Here is an 18544-nt window from a genome sequence, read left to right as displayed (position 1 = left end):
CCCAGGAGACAGGTAAGGAGGTGGAGCTGAGAACCCCAGCTGCTGGCTGCCTGAAAACACCAATTATCTCTGCAGTCCCTTGACAGCCCCTTGTGGGGGTTGTGAGGAGGTAGGGGGCAGGGGAGGATGCCCTGGTCTCCAGGAGACTGTAGTTCCAGACCCCTGAAGTCCAGGACCACTCCCACCACCGATGCAGCCTCTTCTGAGAGCTGACAGGTCTGAAGAATTCTGCCAAGCCAGACACACTGACTCATGTTTAATTACACAAGGAACCCATCATCTGGTTGAAACAAGTGAAGTTTCACAAAAGGAGACATGAAATTCTGGGTGGGAGGGAGAAATTAGCAACTTTTTTTTTCTCTTATGAACATATTGTTCGAAGCTTTGATAGGAACTGTCCACGAGAATCTCTTTGGGATCCAGGATTTCTGAACTCAGCTTTCTCCACTGGGCCCTCTCAGGCCCACCCCTTGGGCCAGTGAGGCTGGAGAACTTTGTGAAGTTCTTGTGTGATTTTATGTGAGGATGTGAGGAAACGTAGGTGTCTGCATGTGTGTGAGCAGATAAACATGACTCAAGTGTGTGTGTGTGTGTGTATGTGTATGTGTATTAGTCGCTCAGTTGTGTCCAACTCTTTGCAATCCCATAGACTGTAGCTCATCCGGCTCTTCTGTCCAGAGGATTCTCCAGGCAAGAACACTGGAGTGGGTGGCCAGTCCCTTCTCCAGGGTATCTTCCCAACCCAGGGACTGAACTCAGGTCTCCCACATTACAGGCAGGGTTCAAATCCCAGTTCCACCTCTTAGCTGAGTGACCCTTGGGAGAATTATTTAAACTCTCTGAATCTTGATTCCCTATCTGTAAAATGGACTAAGTTACCTGCCTCCTGTGGGGAGTCGTGGGAACTGAAGGAATTCATAAGCATAAGCACTTAGCCATGGCTGGCTGATGCTCGTGTTTGCTACTACCATCAGTATCAGTATTCACAGCATTACTATTACTATTACTATTCTGATTACAGAGCACCGTACCTGGAGTCATAAGCCACACTCATGCAGAGCAGTACTGACTGTGTGTCATTGACTGTGTGTGTGAAACAACCAAGGAAAGGCCCTGTGGATGAATAAGTGGATTTTCCCGGGGAAACGGTGGTTCAATAGTAGTTTTAGTTACAACCATAGGTTGGAAGTTTGACCCAGTTGCACTGGGCTAAAATCAAGGTGTCTGCAGAAGGCTCTGGGAGACAACTGGGAGGCTGCCTACACTCTTCGGTTCACAGCCCCTGCCTCCTCCTTCTAAGCCAGCAATATTGTGCCTCTTTAGCCCTTCTTCCCACCACGTCTCCCCCTGCACGTAGAAGGGAAAGGCTCCCCACCTTTTGGCTTCCCCGGTGGTACAGTGGTAAAGAATAAACCTGCCGATGCAGGCTGAGATCCCTGGGTTGAGAAGATCCCCTGGAGGAGGGAATGGCAACCCACTCCAGTATTCTTGCCTGGGAAATCCCATGGACAGAAGAGACTAACGGGCTACAGTCCATGGTCGCAAACAGACAGACACAGCTGAGCACCACCACCACAAGATAACTGTTGCCCCATCCAAAGAATTCGGGGTAACCTCTACATCCCAAGTCACTAACTCTAATCGTAAAGGCAAAGTCCTTTTTGTCACAGTAAGATAGCACGTTCACAGGTTCCCAGAATTAGGACAGGGACATCCTTGGGAGGCCATTATTCTGCCTCCACAAACGAAAAAGACCCTCCTGGTTCTGAATCTGTGGGAGTAGAATCCATCAATAAGCATCTCTCTTCAGCATCTGTCCTGGAGCTCGGGATACTGGAAGAGGCTGGAGGTAGCCAGACAGGCAGTGGACAAGCAAGTCTCCAAGTTCAAGAGCACTCCAGCTTACATTTCGGGCCAGGCTTGGGTAGCTCCTCCCAGCTCTGAAAGGCAGAGAGGTGCGGATCAGACTCTTCCACTGACCTGCTGTGTGTCTGTGGAGACATCACTTCCTTGTTGAGCCTCGACGTTTCCTAAACCGGTGGATGACAACTCATTCTGAGGACCACACTCGAAGACCCTGAAGTTCTTATGACACTGTTGATATCCAGTAAGGGCTCAACTCATGTTTCAATACACCCATTCCACATGCTTGAGACAGGAAGTTCAGTTCACATTTACAAAAGCAGTTAGAGTGTGTGGCAGGGTGTGTATGTGTGTGTGTGTACGAGAGCAAGTGTGTGAATATATGGGCATGAAGGTGGGAATCAGTGGGTAAGAGAGTGCCTCCCTGCACAAAAGTCTAAGCCCCGTGCTCTTTCCCACAGGCCAGACACCTCTCACCCAAGTTCCTCTGAAGGCCAAAGCCATTGCATCCACAGACCCCACAGTTCTGGGAGCCTGACCACAATGAGCTTTCCCAAGAAAGACATTTCTCTGAAGTCTCGTTTTTGACACATTCTGTTCCAAAGACTGTTGTCGGCCGCTTTATTATACAGAGCAGTGTTTCAAGCTGCAAATCTTTGGAACACCGTGCAAAAGGTGTTTAAAAGTGTGGGGTCAGACTCTGGACAGACAAGATGTCCAAAACATGTTGTTAAGCAAAAGAAAAAAGTTTCATAACACTGGGCATAGGTTGGACCCATTTTTGTTTGAAAACAAAGTGTCCCTCTTGCCAAGTTTCAGAAACACAATTGCTCTCAAGGCACAAGATGGGAAGTGGGGGAGGGAAGACTCTAGGGAGAAGTCAGGCTTATGTCATCCTCCTCATAAAAAGATTCAAATTCCAGCTTGCAAAGTGGGCAGTCAGACTTTGGCCTCTGGGGCCTTCGCGTGGAGGTGGGGGGCGGGGAGGGTGTATATCGTATGCTCAGTTGTTCAGTCACGGACAACTCTTTGTGATCCCCGTGCACTGTAGCCCACCAGGCTCCTCTGTCCATGGGGTTTTCCAGGCAAAAATACTAGAACAGGCTGCCATTTCCTCCTCCAGAGGATCATCCCAACCCAGGGATTGAACCCATGTCTCTTGCATCTCCTGCACTGACAGGCAGATTTACCACTGCACCACCTGGAAATGACGTGGCAGGGGGTGTACAAATTCTCGATGGCTTTGTAGTGAGACAGAAAATTTTCTTGCCTTTTCTTTTTTCTGTTTACATTGTACCTTTCTTCAATTTTTAAAAAGCAAGTTTTAAATATGTATCCCAAAAGTCTTAGTATAGTTTTAAGCTTAAAAATTAAGATTTCCCTGATTATAAAACATAGAGGCCAAAAAGTCAATATGTAATCAAATATGTGTGCAAAAAAGGCACCCCCAGGGGGACTTCCCTGGTGGTCCAGTGGTTAAAAGACTTCACCTTCCAAGGCGGAGGGTTTCGGGTTTGATCCCTGGTTGGGGAGCTAAGATCTCACATGTCTAGAAGCCAAAAAAGCAACACATAAAGCAAGAAAGGAAAGCAATATTGTGACAGATTCTGTAAAGGCTTTAAAAAATGGTCCACGTCAAAAAATAATCTTAAAAAATGGCCCCCCCCCCAGCAAAATCAGCAATGTCTGTTCCATAGATTCTAGCACTGCTGGGCACATGTGATCACGACACTGACCAAGGTCTGCCTGGGATCCACGCTGCCCCAGCCCCAGGGGTGAGTGAGCAGACCTGCTTGGATGGGCTTCAGAAAAGGTCAGCAGGGCCTCCAGCCAAGACACAGAATGTCCTGTGTGTGCGTGGAACTCACACACACACACACATTCATGCAGGGTTCTTCAGACCAATCTCTCATGGGGTGTACTTTTCATTCTCCATGGGCACCCGTCTAAGAGATGACAGGTCTGACTTCCATGGCGGACTCTGCCCCTTGCCTGCTGAGTGGCCTTGGAAGTGCCATCTTTACTCTTTGACCTTTGATGTCTCCATTTGCCAAACAGAATAAAAGATGATACATGCGGAGTGCCTAATACGTGGTAGGAGTCTAATAAACCGGGTTTCTAAGGAAGAGAGGCTCACAGTCTGTCCCTCATCCCTGGGCTCCCGCCAGGTAGGAGTATGTCATCAGAAGTGGGCTCGCCGCCTGGAGAGAGCAGAGTCCACTGACCTGATAAGGCCAGCCTCACTCTGCCCCACACAGAGCGGCCTCTGTCCTCTGACAACCTATAACTGACTAGTTCTAGGACACGTGCTTCGTGATCCCATGGCCCCAAGGCTCAGGAGGTCCTCACTGCCTGCCTTGCGGAGGCTGGGGAGAAGCAAGATATTTCCATTTTGCAGATGGGAAAAATAAGGCTCCAAGCAGCTATGTAACTTTTATCTACACAATATCTGCTTTCTGTTCTTTCATTTGATGTTTAAATGAGATGCTCATGAGGCCCAGGCACTGCGTGAGTTTCAGGGCAGGAGGAGGCAGCAGTAAATGAGACTGTCCGTGTTGTCACAAAATCAGGACATGGGCATGTGACCTGTGTAACCTCACAGGTGCTGGGCTTGCCTGTCACTCATTCACGTTTGACTCTTTGAGATCCTGTGGACTGTAGCCCACCAGGCTCCTCTGTCCATGGGATTCTCCAGGCAAGAATACTGGAGTGGGTTGCCATGCCCTCTTCCAGGGAATCTTCCCAGCACAGAGATCGAACCTGTGTCTCTTAAGTCTCCTGCACTGGCAGGACCCCACAGCTAAAAAAGGCCATGCTGGCTTTAATGCTCCATCGCCATCTTAAACTTCTCAAAATTTTTAAACAAGAGGCACTTTATCTTCATTTTGCCCTGGACCCTGAAAATTATGAAACTGATGGAATTAAGAGGGTCATGAACCCAAAAAACAGTTCCCAGTAGATGGATGTCTGGAGAAAGGAATCTGGGCAAACCTTGGAGAGGCGGGGGCCAGTGATAATGGTAGGAGTGCCTGATCCAGTCGAGAGCTTTAGTGCTGCCTTCCTAAGGGACTAATGCTGAGACCTGAAGAATGAGTAGAAACTGACCTGGTAAAAAGGTGGAAAAACGAGATGAAAATGCAGCTTAAGTGTAAATTGGAGATAGTGATCCTGACTCTGCAGGAACAACTGTTACAATGAATTTATCCATTCATTTAGTCAATATATTTCAAGCACCTACTCTAGTAAACACTGTCCTGTGTATGGACCAATATATTCCTATGACCCATGTGTCCTCACTAGGAGATGGATGTTAAAACAACTTATTACACAGGCAAGTATTTCATCCATCCTGAGGTCCCAAGGGTAGTGGGTGGACCTTGGGAGGAGTTAGCCCATGGCAGGAAGAGGTCAGGAGAGCAATAAAAAGCTTAATTAAAGGGAAACAGCCTTCAGAGAGAGGGAGGCAGCGAGGGAGGAAGCCTAGCCTTACTGACTAGCAATTGTGGGCCTGGTATTTCCATCACATAAGTCAGTCCACGTTCAGAGCCCTTGAAGGCAAGTGCCCCATGTTACAGTAGGAAACCAAGTCTCAGACAGGCTAAGTCACCACCCAAGTTCACACATGAAGTTAGGACCAAGATACAGACTCCCAGAGCAAACTCTGTTACCTCTACTCATCTCTCCCTGACCAAAAATCTATCCTGGCTCATCCAGCTTTTGTGTCCTACCTCCTATATCTCACTGATTTTGTAGTAGCTGGGTTCACTCTATTAGATTCGGCTTTATGATGCCATCCTAAACATCTAAGGCTTACTCTATAGGCCTGCTCCATCCTTCCCTCTCTGCAGAGAGCCTTTCTCTGGTTCCTTAGGCACAAGGACCAGCTGAAGCTCCCCAACTCTCCATCCTCCCCTTTCCAGCTCCCACCACACTCTAACTAGCACCCCAGAATCCAAACTCTAATTTCCTGGGAACCTGATGCTTCCTGGCCCAGCTCTGGTTTGAGTGTCCACTCTTAATTCCAGCAGCTGTGTACCCAGGCTCCCTGGCACAGCAGTGATATGGCAGCAGGATTCCATCACCACAGGGTGATCCTCTGACTCCTTATCCTGGGGTTCTAGCTCCTTAGGGCCCGTGTGCAGACCTCAGTTCAAACCCTAGCTCAGCCACTTGGCAGGAGGACTTGGGCAGATTCCACAGTCTCTTCAGGAGCCGCCACGGGAGCACAGACTCACAACCACTCAGAGTGACTGTAGGATGACCTGGGAATCAGAGAGGTTGGGGTGCAGAAGTGCTGAGTACAGAGAGTAAATGAAGGGATTCATGGCTGAAAATCAGCAGGCAGTCATTCATTTATCCACACGTCACTCCCAAGAGCTGGGCGGTGGCCCCTGTACCTGCTCTTGATCCTCTTGGTTCCCAGGGACACCAGGAAGGGCACAGCAAGCAGCCTCTGACCTCTGGATCTGCAACCTGTGTCCACTCAGTAGAGGTGGTGAGCTCACATGCGCGTGCACACACACACACACACACACACGCACGCACACACACACAGCACATGCGCAGACTCTGCAGAGGGGATGGGCCTCAACAGATCCTCGGCTCAGACCCCACCCATCCTTGTCCTCTACCCCCAGGGGGAGCCACACTGGCCCTGCTTCCAGAAATCCCTGTTGGGAAGTAGGTGTGAGCTCCTTTGTCCTCTTCAAGTTTCTGGCCATCTCCTGTTCCCTGAAAGATCCCCCTCCCCAAGACTGGGAGGGGGCTGGAGGGAAAGGCTCGAGAGAGGGCCCATATATGCTGGTGAGAACCTGCCCGGGGCAAGTCGCTCCACTTACTGCTTTGTGTGCATTTTCTCATTCACTCCTCATCTCTCCTCTCCTGCCCCCCAGATTAATATGATTATAGCCATGTTGCAAATGAGGGGCGTGAGGCTCAGAAAGATTACCTGGCCTCTCCTGGGCCACCCAGGTGGGGAAGCCAGAGTTTTCAGGCCAGAACTGGCAGTCTGCAGAAAGCGTAGGGTCTCGCCAGCGTGACAGGCTGAGGATCCCAGCCCCATTCCCAGGGAGAAAGAACCCCCTGACTGGGTTGAAGGAAGAAGGCTAGCCCCTGCTCCCCTGAGGGCTTTCCAAGGAGGCAAGTGTGGACAAAGTCAGCTGTTCGGGCCCCTGGAAGGCTGGGCTAGCCAGGCTCTTGCACCCCTCCTGGCTGGGGAGGAGCAAGGCGTCATTATTAGGAGGCCGACTAGGGTGTGGAGAGGGAGCTCCTCCCCCACCATCCAGAGTGCCTTGCGAGGCACAGGCTGGAGCTGACAACATGATGTGGGTAGAGGGACCAAGGGAGGGGGCAGGGGGTAAGGCTCGAGCTCCGGCCCACGTGGATGATGCCTGGAGATTCCATCAGGCCTTGTCTACAATCTGAAGGTGGGCCAATTGCTTTAAGGGCTCCCCTCACCAACAGACTTTCCTCTAGAAGAGTAAGTGGGTACCAATAACGGCGGACAAGGTAATGATCGCCTTAGTGAAGATGGAGATGAAGGTGGTGGTGGTCACCACCGTGATCATGAAACTGACATCAGTAACAGCTAACACACCAGCACCAAGGATCCACCAGGCTCTGACTATTCTGAGCACCTTATGACACAGCAAGCCTGTGAGACAGGTACAATATTATCACCCTCATTTTACAGAGGAGGAAACTAAGACAGGGAGCAGTTGAGTAACTTGTCCAAAACCACACAGGGAGGACGTGTTAGAACCGGCATTTTGGTTTTGGAGTCTACACTCCGGCCTTCAATATTACCCATGTTATATGTAAATATAATACCATGAAAATAGGGATCACTCTTTACTGAGCAGCTACGATGCATGAAGGATTGTCTTAAGCACTTTACGTGCACGCCGGATTACATTCTCATGAGACCTTTAACTCCTCAACGTTATTGTAGTTCCCTTCAGATGATACAAAATCTGAAAGCTAGCAGGGGAAGTAACCTCTCTGATAGTAAAGGGCCGGCAAGGGCAGAGGTGACCATCAACCCCAGGCAGCCTGACTCTGAGGCCCCCATCTCAGCCACAAAGGCATACTGTTTTCTGTGGTTTTGTACACACGTGTACATACACCCTTCCAGGGTGTGCCCACACACACATGTGTACTGGGACGCGCTCACCCAACACAGACTTGCATAAAGCATGGCCATCAAAAGCTGGCTGCGTTGTCACCCAGTGAGGGACCCAAACCCTCAGCCCAAAGACTCAAGACATTCGCTTCAAAAAGCTGTTCCCAAGGCAGGAGGCAAGCGTGCATTGCGACCATGCCAGAAAAATGCTGGCGAGTCATGTGAGTCCCGGCTCCCTGGGTTTGGAGCATCTGGGAGAAGCTGGTGGGGGTGAGACTGTTTGCACTTAGGCCTGAAACTCCAGCTTCTTTCCCACAGTAAGTTCACAGTTGTAAATCCCACTTCCCCGGAGCTCCTGCTGGGGTTTGTGCACTCCCTTCCAGGCCTTCTCTGCCAGTCAGTTTCCTTGCAAATTGAGCCTCATGCTAGTCAGGGGATGGGACCGGTTAGACCTGCTTGACAGTCTCCCAGCTGCAATGTGGGAGTCTGGACTTGTGGCTGAACCTAACCCTTCTGGGTGACTTCTAGGAGCATTTCCTGAGCTCCTGTCTCAAGCCAGGCCCTTTCAGAAAGACACTGCTGGGGAGAGATGGCTCAGATCCAGCCCTCTCTCCAGGACTTATATTGTGCAGAGAGATCCCCTCCCCTCCCACTGGCCCAACCACACTCCCCAGAAACCACAGCAGGCACCATTCACTGCCCCTACCACCCACCAGACATCACTGACAAATCCTCCTGAGTGGAAAGAAGTGGGTAAGATGCTCCCCATTTTGCCAGGAGGCCACTGAGGCTCAGAGAGGTGAAGTGACTTACCTAAGTCCCCACAGCCAGCAAGAGGAGGTCTACCTGACTCTACAAGCTGAATTCCTTCTAGGTCCCCACTCCAGCTTCAGTAAAGATGTCAGAAAAAATCCCAGCATTGTCTCTGACTAACTGTGCATCTTTGAACAAGTTGCTTAACCTCTGTATGGCTCAGGAGCAATTGAAAAAGGAGGTGATCTACAGAGGGGTGGGCTGTGAGTGACAGAGAACTTCATAGGGAATCACACACCTCCAAGGTGTGGAGGCTGGAGGACCCAGGGCCAGTTCTGGGGTCAGTCTGGCCTAGCACAGGATGCTAAGCAAGGAGTGGAGTAGCAAGCGCTCCCAGTGCTGGGCCCTGAAGGCCAAGCTAAAGAATTTGGAATTTGCCCACCGATGGCAAAGGGGAGCCACCGATGGTTTCTGAGTGGGTCTACTTGCCAACATTTCAGAAAAATTAATTTAAAAGCAGTGACACATACACACCACTGTATATAAAATAGATAACTAATAAGGACCTACTGTATAGCACAGGGAACTCAAAACTCTGTAATGACCTATATGGGAATAGAATCTAAAAGAGAATGGGTATACGTACATGGATAACAGGACTTCCCTGGTAGCTTAGCTGGTAAAGAATCTGCCTGCAATGCAGGAGACTCTCATTCAATTCCTGGGTCAGGAAGTTCCCCTGGAAAAGGGATAGGCTTCCCACTCTAGTCTTCTTGAGCTTCCCCAGTGGCTCAGATGGTAAAAAAGAAACCACCCTCAATGCGAGAGACCTGGGTTCAATCCCTGGGTCAAGAAGATAATAGCAGCCCACTCCAGTATTCTTACCTGGAGAATCCCATGGACAGAGGAGCCTGGTGGGCTACAGTCTATGGGGTCAGACACAACTTAGCGACTAAACCATCACCACCACTCACTCACCACTGCTAGAGAAAACCCACAAGCAGCAACAAAGAGCTTGCACTGTCAAATAAATAAACGATTTAATTTTTAAATAAATAAAGGCAATTTTCCTCATCATTCATGGGGGAAAATATTTTTGTGACTACGGATGGCTGACGAATGTTAACTAGACTTAACATTGATGGTTTCACAATATACACAAAGGTCAAACCAAATGTCAAATCATCATGCTGTACGCCTGAAAGTAATACAAAGTTAGATGTCAATTATATCTCAAAAAAAATTTTTTTAAAGCAATGTCCCCAGTGGAGCAACAAAGGGCTCAAGAGAGGAAGCAGGGTGATCTGGGGTCAGGGGCACTCTCAAGAGTCAAGTCTCCATTGGATAAAATCCCAAAAGCGCTTCTCCATCAGTCCCCAATTCTACCTCACTTATCATCCAAAGCCCAACCTCAGAAGAGTAGAAGAGCTGAGAACAAAGGCTCTGGATTTGGACTGCCTGGCTTTGAATCCCAGCATGGCCACTTTCTCGCTGTGCATCCTTGAGCAAGTTGATTAACCTCTCTGTGATTCCATTTCCTCACCCAGAAAATGGAGACATACTCTTCCCCTGTTTCATAAGTTTGCCATGAGGGTTGCATGAGTGAATGGTTGTAAAATATTTAACAGTGCCAGGAGCATGGATGGTGTCTGTCAAATAAGGATCTTCAAGGCCAAGGCCCCTGATCCATCAAAGATCAAAGCAGGATGACTCTGACCGGATGTGTTCCTGGTGATCCCATTCTGGGTCCTAATAATCACCAATCCCTTTGCTACCTGCAAGCCATCCTTCTAATAATACGCCCTGGAAGAGTCCCAAGAACCAACTCTAGACCCACAGGTTACGGAATGAATCTATCACCTATGAACAGTTTCACAAGTTTCAACCTCATGCTTCTGTTTTTCGAAAGCAGGACTCCTGGTCTTCTGGTCACTCTTCTCTGTCACGCAGACAGAGAGAGGAAAGTGGGCCACCCCAGAGAACACAAGAGAGTTATTCTTTTTAGAGATCTCAAGCAAAAGAAAGGTCAAGATACATCATGCCTATAATCCAGTCGATGGATAACTTTTCCTACTATGTAAAAATATAAAACCCAGAGAAAGGTCACTCTCTGTTGACCTTGAAGGAGACAGAAGCTGGATGGGCCAACAGGCAGGTAAATATGGATTCCTTTTAGAGGTCATCTGAATGCCAGGACAGACTCTTCTCAGGGGACTTTCCACTTCACTTCTAACCTCTGACCTTCCCCAAATTGCCTCAGAATCTGGGCTCAGCATCTTGGACTGCCAAAGCCACAGTCAAGATGGAACTGAAATCCAGAAACTTGCTCTCTTCTGGAACAAAGACAAACCAATGACTTGTTGATGTTGCCAATAAGACAGTGACATGATCAGAGGTGAGTTTTTGAAAGAGGGCTCTAGTAGTCTTGGAGGGGTAGGGTGGGAGCTGAAAGGGGAATTTATTTGAAGACTCTAGGAACTGACCAAAAAAGAAGCAAGGACATTCCAGGCTACAGTGTGGTATGGAAGAAGCCAGAAGGATGCCTCTGAGAGGGCATATAAATGCAGATTTGCCCCCCAAGAAATCAGCTTATTTCTCAAGAACTGAACCAACAAGGACTTGATGGAGTTCCCTTGGCTGCGTGGTATTAATGGGCACCCTGAGACACTTTCTGTCCCACCTCTGCTTGGAAACAAGAGGCCCCTGACTCTGTTTACCCAGCTGTGAGATGGGCTGAATGGCTATTCCCTTCCAGTGTGAGGCAGAGAGCCAAACATCCTATAAAGAATGCAAAGTGGTAGGGAGCAGGGGCGGGAGGGCGGAGAGGCTGCTCACAGATGCTTGTAGATTTCCCAGCCCAGAAGAAATGTCCTCCAGTAACTGCGGCAGCCTCATCTCTGGTCTGCTTTTAGAGAGCTTCTTCCTGCATCAATGAAACAGAAAGCAGGGGCTTGGGGAAGGTTGGTTTTGACTGGAGGACACTGCATGCAATCCTTTCTGGATGTTTACCAAGTATGTTTACCAAGCAGCCTGCTCTCCAAAACCTAGCAATTGCTTAAAACAAGAGAGCTGTTGATTTGTGGCGTGTTTTCTTTTCTTTTTTTTTTTTTAAGTCATCACAAATGTTGGATCTAGAGACATTATTTCTTTTTAAAAATAACTTGTCAAGGGGACAAAATATTTAGGAGGCTTTCTTCTCAGCTCAGAAAGCAACGGGGAGGAAGAGCCTGGGGTTTTTTTTGTTAGTTTTTTTTTTGTTTTCTGCATGAGATTAGAGTGAGGGACAGGATAAACTGGGGGAGGAAGGGCAGTCAGAAAGGGGTGGGAGACTAGCTACCTCGCTTCCCTCAGCATTGAACAAGAGCCTTCTCTGATCCCCCACCCCACCTTTTTCTCTTCGAAGACCCACCAAGCACGTAGGGGGAAGCAAGGAGATCAAGCTCTGCTCTGGCTCCCTCCCCAACTCCTCCTCCTCCTCTGCTGTCCCACTCTGGGGCTCCCCCATCTGCCTCTCCCATCAGAGGTCAGACTTTCTCCTGAGAAACACCAAAATGTGTTCCAAAGGGCACCAGTGATATACACAAGAATTTGGAGCATGATATACAAACAACCTTTAAAAAACATTTTCAGTAGTATGTATTTTAATGAGTATCAAAAAACTAAACACAAGATAGATATTTGATAGATGGATAGACAATTGATAGATGAATAGATACATATATTGGATGAATAGATAGATGCTTAATGAATGAATAGATAAATAGATTAGATGGATAGATAGATTAGGTAGGTGGATAGATAATTGATGGATGATAAATAATAAACAGAATAAATGGAAAGATAGGTCATTGATAGATGATTAACAGGTTAATAGATACATAGATTGGATGGATTTATAGATACTGATAAATGAATAGATATATAGATTGGATGGATGAGTAAATAGACAGATTTGTTGTTGTTCAGTTGCTAAGTCATGTCTGACTCTTTGCGACCCCATGGACTACAGCATGCCAGGCTTCCTTGTCCTTCACCATCTCCCAGAGTTTGCTCAAACTCATGTCCATGGACCTGGTGATGCCACCCAACTATCATCAGATGCATGCCAAGTTACTTCAGTTGTGTCTGATTCTTTGAGACCCTATGGACCCATCAGGCTCCTCTGCCAACGGGCTTTTTCAGGCAAGAATACTAGAGTGGGTTGCCATGCCCTCCTCCAGGGGATCGTCCCAACCCAGGGATCAAACCTGTGTCTCTAACATATCCTGGATTGGCAGGTGGGTCCTTTACCACTAGTGTCACCTGGGATGCCCCAGATACAGATACATAATTGACAGATAGGTGTAGATAGATGACTGATGAAAGGATACATAAATTGAATAATGGAAAGATAGATAATAGATAGATAGGTAGGTAGATAGATGGAGATAAATATACATGGGACCTCAAACTTTTTCACAGGTGCTATACCCTTTCCTCTTTAAACACATTTTACTCAACACACATTCATTCAACCCATTATTGGGTAATTGAGGTGCTACAGTGCCAGGTACCACTCATGGTGCTAAGGAACATCAGTGAACAAAACAGCCAGCAGGCGGTGACCTCAAGGAGTTTACTTGCTGGCAGGAAGATGCAGAAAATGAGCAATAAATAAAGAGTTAATCCAGAGTCCTAAGATTATTAGTTCTATGGAGAGAAAGAAAAAAGAAAAAGAAATGGTAAAGCAGAATAAGGCAGGTCAGGACTTTTCAGGGAGGCGGTAGAGAGCAAGTTATTAGATCAAGTAGAGAGGTTAGGATAGGCCTGATCAAGGAGGTGAAATTGGAGCAAGGACTTGAAGAAGAGGGAGTTTGCCACAGTTATGTCTGGGGGAAGAGTGTTTCAGGCAGAGGAAACAGCTCAAGCCAAAGCCCTAAGCTAGTAGGGTAACTAGCAGGTTTCAGAAACATGAGACAGTTAGTGTGGCAGGACAGTGAGCAAGGTGAGAAAACAGAAGAAAAACTTAGCAGGGAGACAGAGATCCTGATCACTTATTTTAAAATTAAGACTAAAAGAGATTTAGACCTGGAATGTTCTTCCCATATCCATTTGACTTGGATAACTCCTATTCATGCTTCAGATCTTCACTCAAATATCACTTCCTCCAGGAAGCACTTCCTGACCACTCTTTGCCAGTCTGTGTCAGCTTCTTTGTTATACATAGGCTTTCAGAGGGCTAGGCTTTGTTCCTCCATAGCAGTTATCTCTTTTTTAAATTATATCCTGGATAGTTAAGCATCTAACTGCATCTGTCTGTCTCCTTATTGTCCTTTAGTTGCTAAGTCGTGTCTGACTCTTTTGTGACCCCATGGACTGTAGCCCACCAGACTCCTCTGTCCATGGAATTTCCTAGGCAAGAATACTGGAGAGGGTTGCCATTTCCTCCTTCTGTGGATCTTCCCCACCCAGGGATCTCCTGTATTGGCAAGCGGATTCTTTACCACTGAGGCACCTGGGAAGCCCTTTTGCTCTCCTACTAGACTGTAAACCTCACGAAGATTTGTTTGCAGGGATTATTTCTGGCCTTGCCCATTGTTGTGTGGTCTGGCAGAGGGAAGACACAGTGCCTAGTCCAGTGCCTGGCATAGAGAAGGCACACAACAAATATTTGCTCAATAGTTGAATGAAAGCTTTGAGGTGGCAGGACTGGAGGCAGAATACTCACTGAACACAGGGTTAAGGCAGTACAGCTCAGTGCAATGCAGCAGGTTCCTGGGGCTCAAAATGTAGCCAACCCCAGAAGCTGGAGTCCCTGCTGCAGTGAACCTGGGTCAGCCCAGGACCTCCAGCCCTCTTTAGCACCCACCAGCTCTCCAAGGCCCTCTAGGATCACTTCTGTCTTCAATGGAGAATCTTAGGCTCAGATATTCACACACAGCCTCCCTACACTTGCAGTAGCAGCAGTGTTCAAATGCTTCTTTTCGCTGCTCACAGAAGAATCCTCGGAGTGTTGGGACCGACCTTGGCACATCGGCTGGGATGCCTGGGGAGGCGGGGAGAGGCCCGTGTGCTCCAGCACGTATATGGCCGCCCTCATGGAGCAGGTCCAGGAGCACACAGCCCTGGATCTGACAGGTACCACGCAGCAGCTGCTTGATTTACAGCGGCTTGGAGGGAGAGGTTTCGTCTCCTGCTTTGAGAGCTTGAGTGCTTCGTATAAATATTTATGGGAGTCTGGGCCTCCATTAACCCCACCAGAGCCACATTTCACTTGTGACGTGGTGCTCGTGTGTGAATGCATGTGAAGGCCACTGCTCAGTACCCAACGTGTGCGTGTGTGGATGTGACCCACGCATATTTTGTGAGTGTATATACATATGCAATCAGTTGTGTTTCAGTGCAAGTGTAAGTCTATACAGGCTTGTGGATAATGGTGCACATTCCATGCACACTGCCTAAGTGGGTATGTATGGGCATTTGGACAGGCACACACATGGGCATGGAGACATACCTGTGGGTCTGTGTGCAATGTACCCGCGTGTGCATACATGCAAGAGAATGTGTAGCAAATAATGCATTTGAATGTGTGTGCACCTATGTGCCTGCCTCAGTGTATGTAAGTGTGAATTACACACACGTTTCTGCAGGTGCCTGCATGAGACTGTAGGCACACCTCAGTGAGGGTCCAAAGCGCCCATATCATACTGGAAACAGCTTTGGTTCATCTATGAGTAATTCCATCAAAATTGCCTCACCTAGAGGCTGCTTCCTCTAGAAACACTTGCCCTGATCATTATGAAATAATGTTTGGAAAGTTGCATTGAGAACGGATAAAAGGTGAGAGCACTCTGACTAATTACAAAAAGCACCAGTGTCCCAAGCCTAACAATGCCCAAGTGGGCCTCCCCGCAACACACATAGACACACACACACCAAACACACAAGCACCATAACTTGCTGGCTCCTCCATGAAAGATTGAAATGGGCATCAGACCTGCAATGTCCCTCCCACCCCCTTGTGGCATTAGTCCTGCTGCATTTCCAAGGGCCCACTCCCCATCCCCTGTGCCTGGGCAGGGAGCCCTGTGGCTGGAGAGCATTACGTATACCCCCAAGAAAGTGACTGCCCTCTACAAAGAGAATTAGATAGGAAACTGTCCCCCACAAAGGCTATTTCCCACCAGTCCATACTTTTCCCTAAGCTCTACCCCCACTCCCCAGTGTTTCAGATAAGGCATAGTGGACTTATGGAGTTTGGTGGCAAAAAGACGAATTTTGGCATCAGATAGGTGGGGATTCAAGTCCTAGATCCTGCACTGGGTGACCCTGTGTAAGAGATGACTGCTCTGGGCCTATTTATCCATCCCTCACTGGTGTGGATATTAGCAGTCCACACTCAGAGAGTCAAGTGAAATGTCGTGATGGGCTGTACCTCGTGAACTGGTCAGGCCTTACGTGTGCTACAATCGGCTTGCCCCTGGTCCCTGGAAAAGGACGAGTGTGCCAGGCTCAGATCCCCAGGACACAAAGGAGGGCAGATGCCAAGTCCTGCATCAGGAAGCCCTTTGCTGTCCCTGGACCAGACCAGGTCCATGCCCTCTCTGAGAAGAACAGAGATGCATGTAACCCCGGCAGTGTCAGAGCAGTGAACGAGGCAGATCAGATGAAACTAGAGGACTTGCAAGTAACCTCAGGACAACCTCGGTTCCTGATTCCTGGTGGAGTCACAGGCCAGGCTCAATGTCCACCCACCCTCACCAGCTCCAAAATGGACACCGTCTAGATTCCCACCCTTGTCTAATTACTGTAGGAAATACAAGCCCCAGTAAAGGGCCCCAAGCTCCAAAAAACGAAAATACAACAATATAAATACTGACTCTGTGAACTTCAGCTCTCTCTTCTCCCGGCAACTGGCTTCTTCCAGAAAGTTGCAGGCCTCCTCCCCCTGCCCCTGTGGTGGCCCCTCCAGTCTAAAGGATATCATCCTTTATTTATTTATTTTTTTTGATACCAACAAAAAGGAATGTGTAATGAGTGGCTGCTATTTCACATGAAAGTAACTTCACAGACAAAGAATGCAGAGAGGCAGATAAAACTGAGTCTGCTTCAGAACAAATCCTTATTAATAATGTAGCTGCTTTTCCAAATTGGAGTGGCAACTTCTCTCGTGTATTTAATTCCCTCCAAGTGAGAACAGTTAGCTCTGATTTTCTTATCTAAGTGCATCTTTTAAGATAATACGTGGAGGACAAGGGAAAAGGGTACAAGATATTAAGAACACATGTAAGGCACAGAAATGCATGTAGTGCACGGTGAAGGTGTGCAGGGCGGAGAGAATGGGGGCTCCTCAGGTGAAACGCGTGCTCTCCAGGGTCTGGGCACCTTGCTCCCAGAGGCAGGAAGTGGAGAAAGGGTGAAATTCCAACAGCAGCAGCATCTGCCTTCCCCAACAGGAGGCTAGTCCTCTGAGCCTGTAAGTACCAGCTGCTTGTGAGAATGGGGTACACCCTGAACGCAGGACTCTCCCTTCACTGCAATCTGGCACATCTCCCCCAAGTATTGTGCTGGGCACAAACTCGGGAGCAGCTTTTCTACCCAGACTGAATTCTACCAGGAGAGCTGCCGCCTGCTGCAAAAAAAAAAAAACACTGTGATGGGTTTTTGTTTTTTTGTTTTTTTTTAACACGATGCGCCATGTGAGGACTTTTATTTTGGTGGGGGGAGGAGGAGCAGCACAAACCTCTAATCCTCCCTTCCTTACATAACAAATCCAAACACTGCTATCTCAGGGCTGAGAGGCCAGGCCAGCGGACAGCCGGCTGTAGAGGGAAGGGTTACGCAAGATGCCAGCTCTGGGTTTTCCTTTCTGAAAACAGAAGGGCTCAGAAGCGGGTTTTGCATCTGAAAGCCTGCAAGGGAACTAGGCAAATCTCTCAATCCAGCTGTTTTCTCCGGAGCCCAGAGAGAAAGAATTGGAGGAATGGGCTTGAGTGGCTGAGGATTTTGCATGGTGTGGCAGAAGCCGCCTCTCTAGATCACAGAAAAAAAAAAGCAAAATGACCATGCTGGGGGACCTGGTTTTGTTCTTGGCAGCTCCCACTGGGAGGCCCCCCTGGGTAGGGTACAGCCAGAGTGGGTGGGTGGGGGCAGCTGGGCACCTCTGACAGGGAAGGGGGTTGTCCTGCCACAGAAATGCCCAGAGACCCTGGACTGACTGGAGGAAGCCTGGCTGTGCCGCAAAGAGGCGTCTGGGCTTAGGGTCCAGCCCCAGCTCTCCAGGGACCCCCTTTCACCACCACCAGCGGGCACCTCGCTCTAGATCCATCCCCAGCCGCCCGCCCAGCCGCTGGGAAAGATAGGGAGGGGAAGGGCCGGGTAGCGGGATCAGGCAGGCGGGAGCCAGGGCAGCTGGCCAGCGCTGCAGGCGCTGCGCGGAGGCTTCAGGGACGCCAGGCTCTGGCCTCCACTCCTCCCCGCACTTACCGGGCACCTCGGAGCCCGCTGCTATCGCTCTTCTCTGCCAGGCTGCGCCGGGATAAAGGGCAGAGGGGGAAAGAAAGAAAAGGAGGGGGGAGGGGAAACGGAGAAAGAAAGTTTTCTGAGATGATAATTTCCGCAGGAAGGGGTGAGGAAAGGAACAGGGCAAAGAAAGTAAGGACGCAGGAGGCTGTCGGGGAGAGCCGGTGCGGGGAGGATCCCCGGAAGCCGCCGGGCGCCTTCCCCGTTCGGCCTCTAGGAAGGTTGGCGGCGGCGGCCCGTCCAACCAGCACAGTCTCCCTCGAACTCGCTAGATTCGGGGGTCTCAAGAGGGGACCCGCGCGCCCT

The 18544-nt window shown here is 49.0% G+C and overlaps 1 protein-coding gene across 1 annotated transcript in view; it reads right to left on the bottom strand.

The window, feature by feature from the left end:
- Nucleotides 1–5988: 5988 nt before the first annotated feature.
- LOC104980495 overlaps nucleotides 5989–18544 on the bottom strand; it is a 13267-nt gene continuing 711 nt past the window's right edge. The window contains exons 3-7 of the mRNA XM_010829239.1: nucleotides 18203–18542; nucleotides 11573–11660; nucleotides 7355–7499; nucleotides 6812–6871; nucleotides 5989–6125 (exon numbers count right to left, since the gene is read on the bottom strand). Of these exons, the coding sequence (XP_010827541.1) occupies nucleotides 5989–6125; nucleotides 6812–6871; nucleotides 7355–7499; nucleotides 11573–11660; nucleotides 18203–18542 (770 nt within the window). The remainder of the gene's footprint in view (nucleotides 6126–6811; nucleotides 6872–7354; nucleotides 7500–11572; nucleotides 11661–18202; nucleotides 18543–18544) is intronic.

Source organism: Bison bison, unplaced genomic scaffold (assembly GCF_000754665.1).
Source record: "Bison bison bison isolate TAMUID 2011002044 unplaced genomic scaffold, Bison_UMD1.0 scf7180017864500, whole genome shotgun sequence".
In the NCBI taxonomy this organism is placed as follows: Eukaryota; Metazoa; Chordata; class Mammalia; order Artiodactyla; family Bovidae; genus Bison; species Bison bison.
This window is presented reverse-complemented; position numbering and strand designations above follow the sequence as displayed.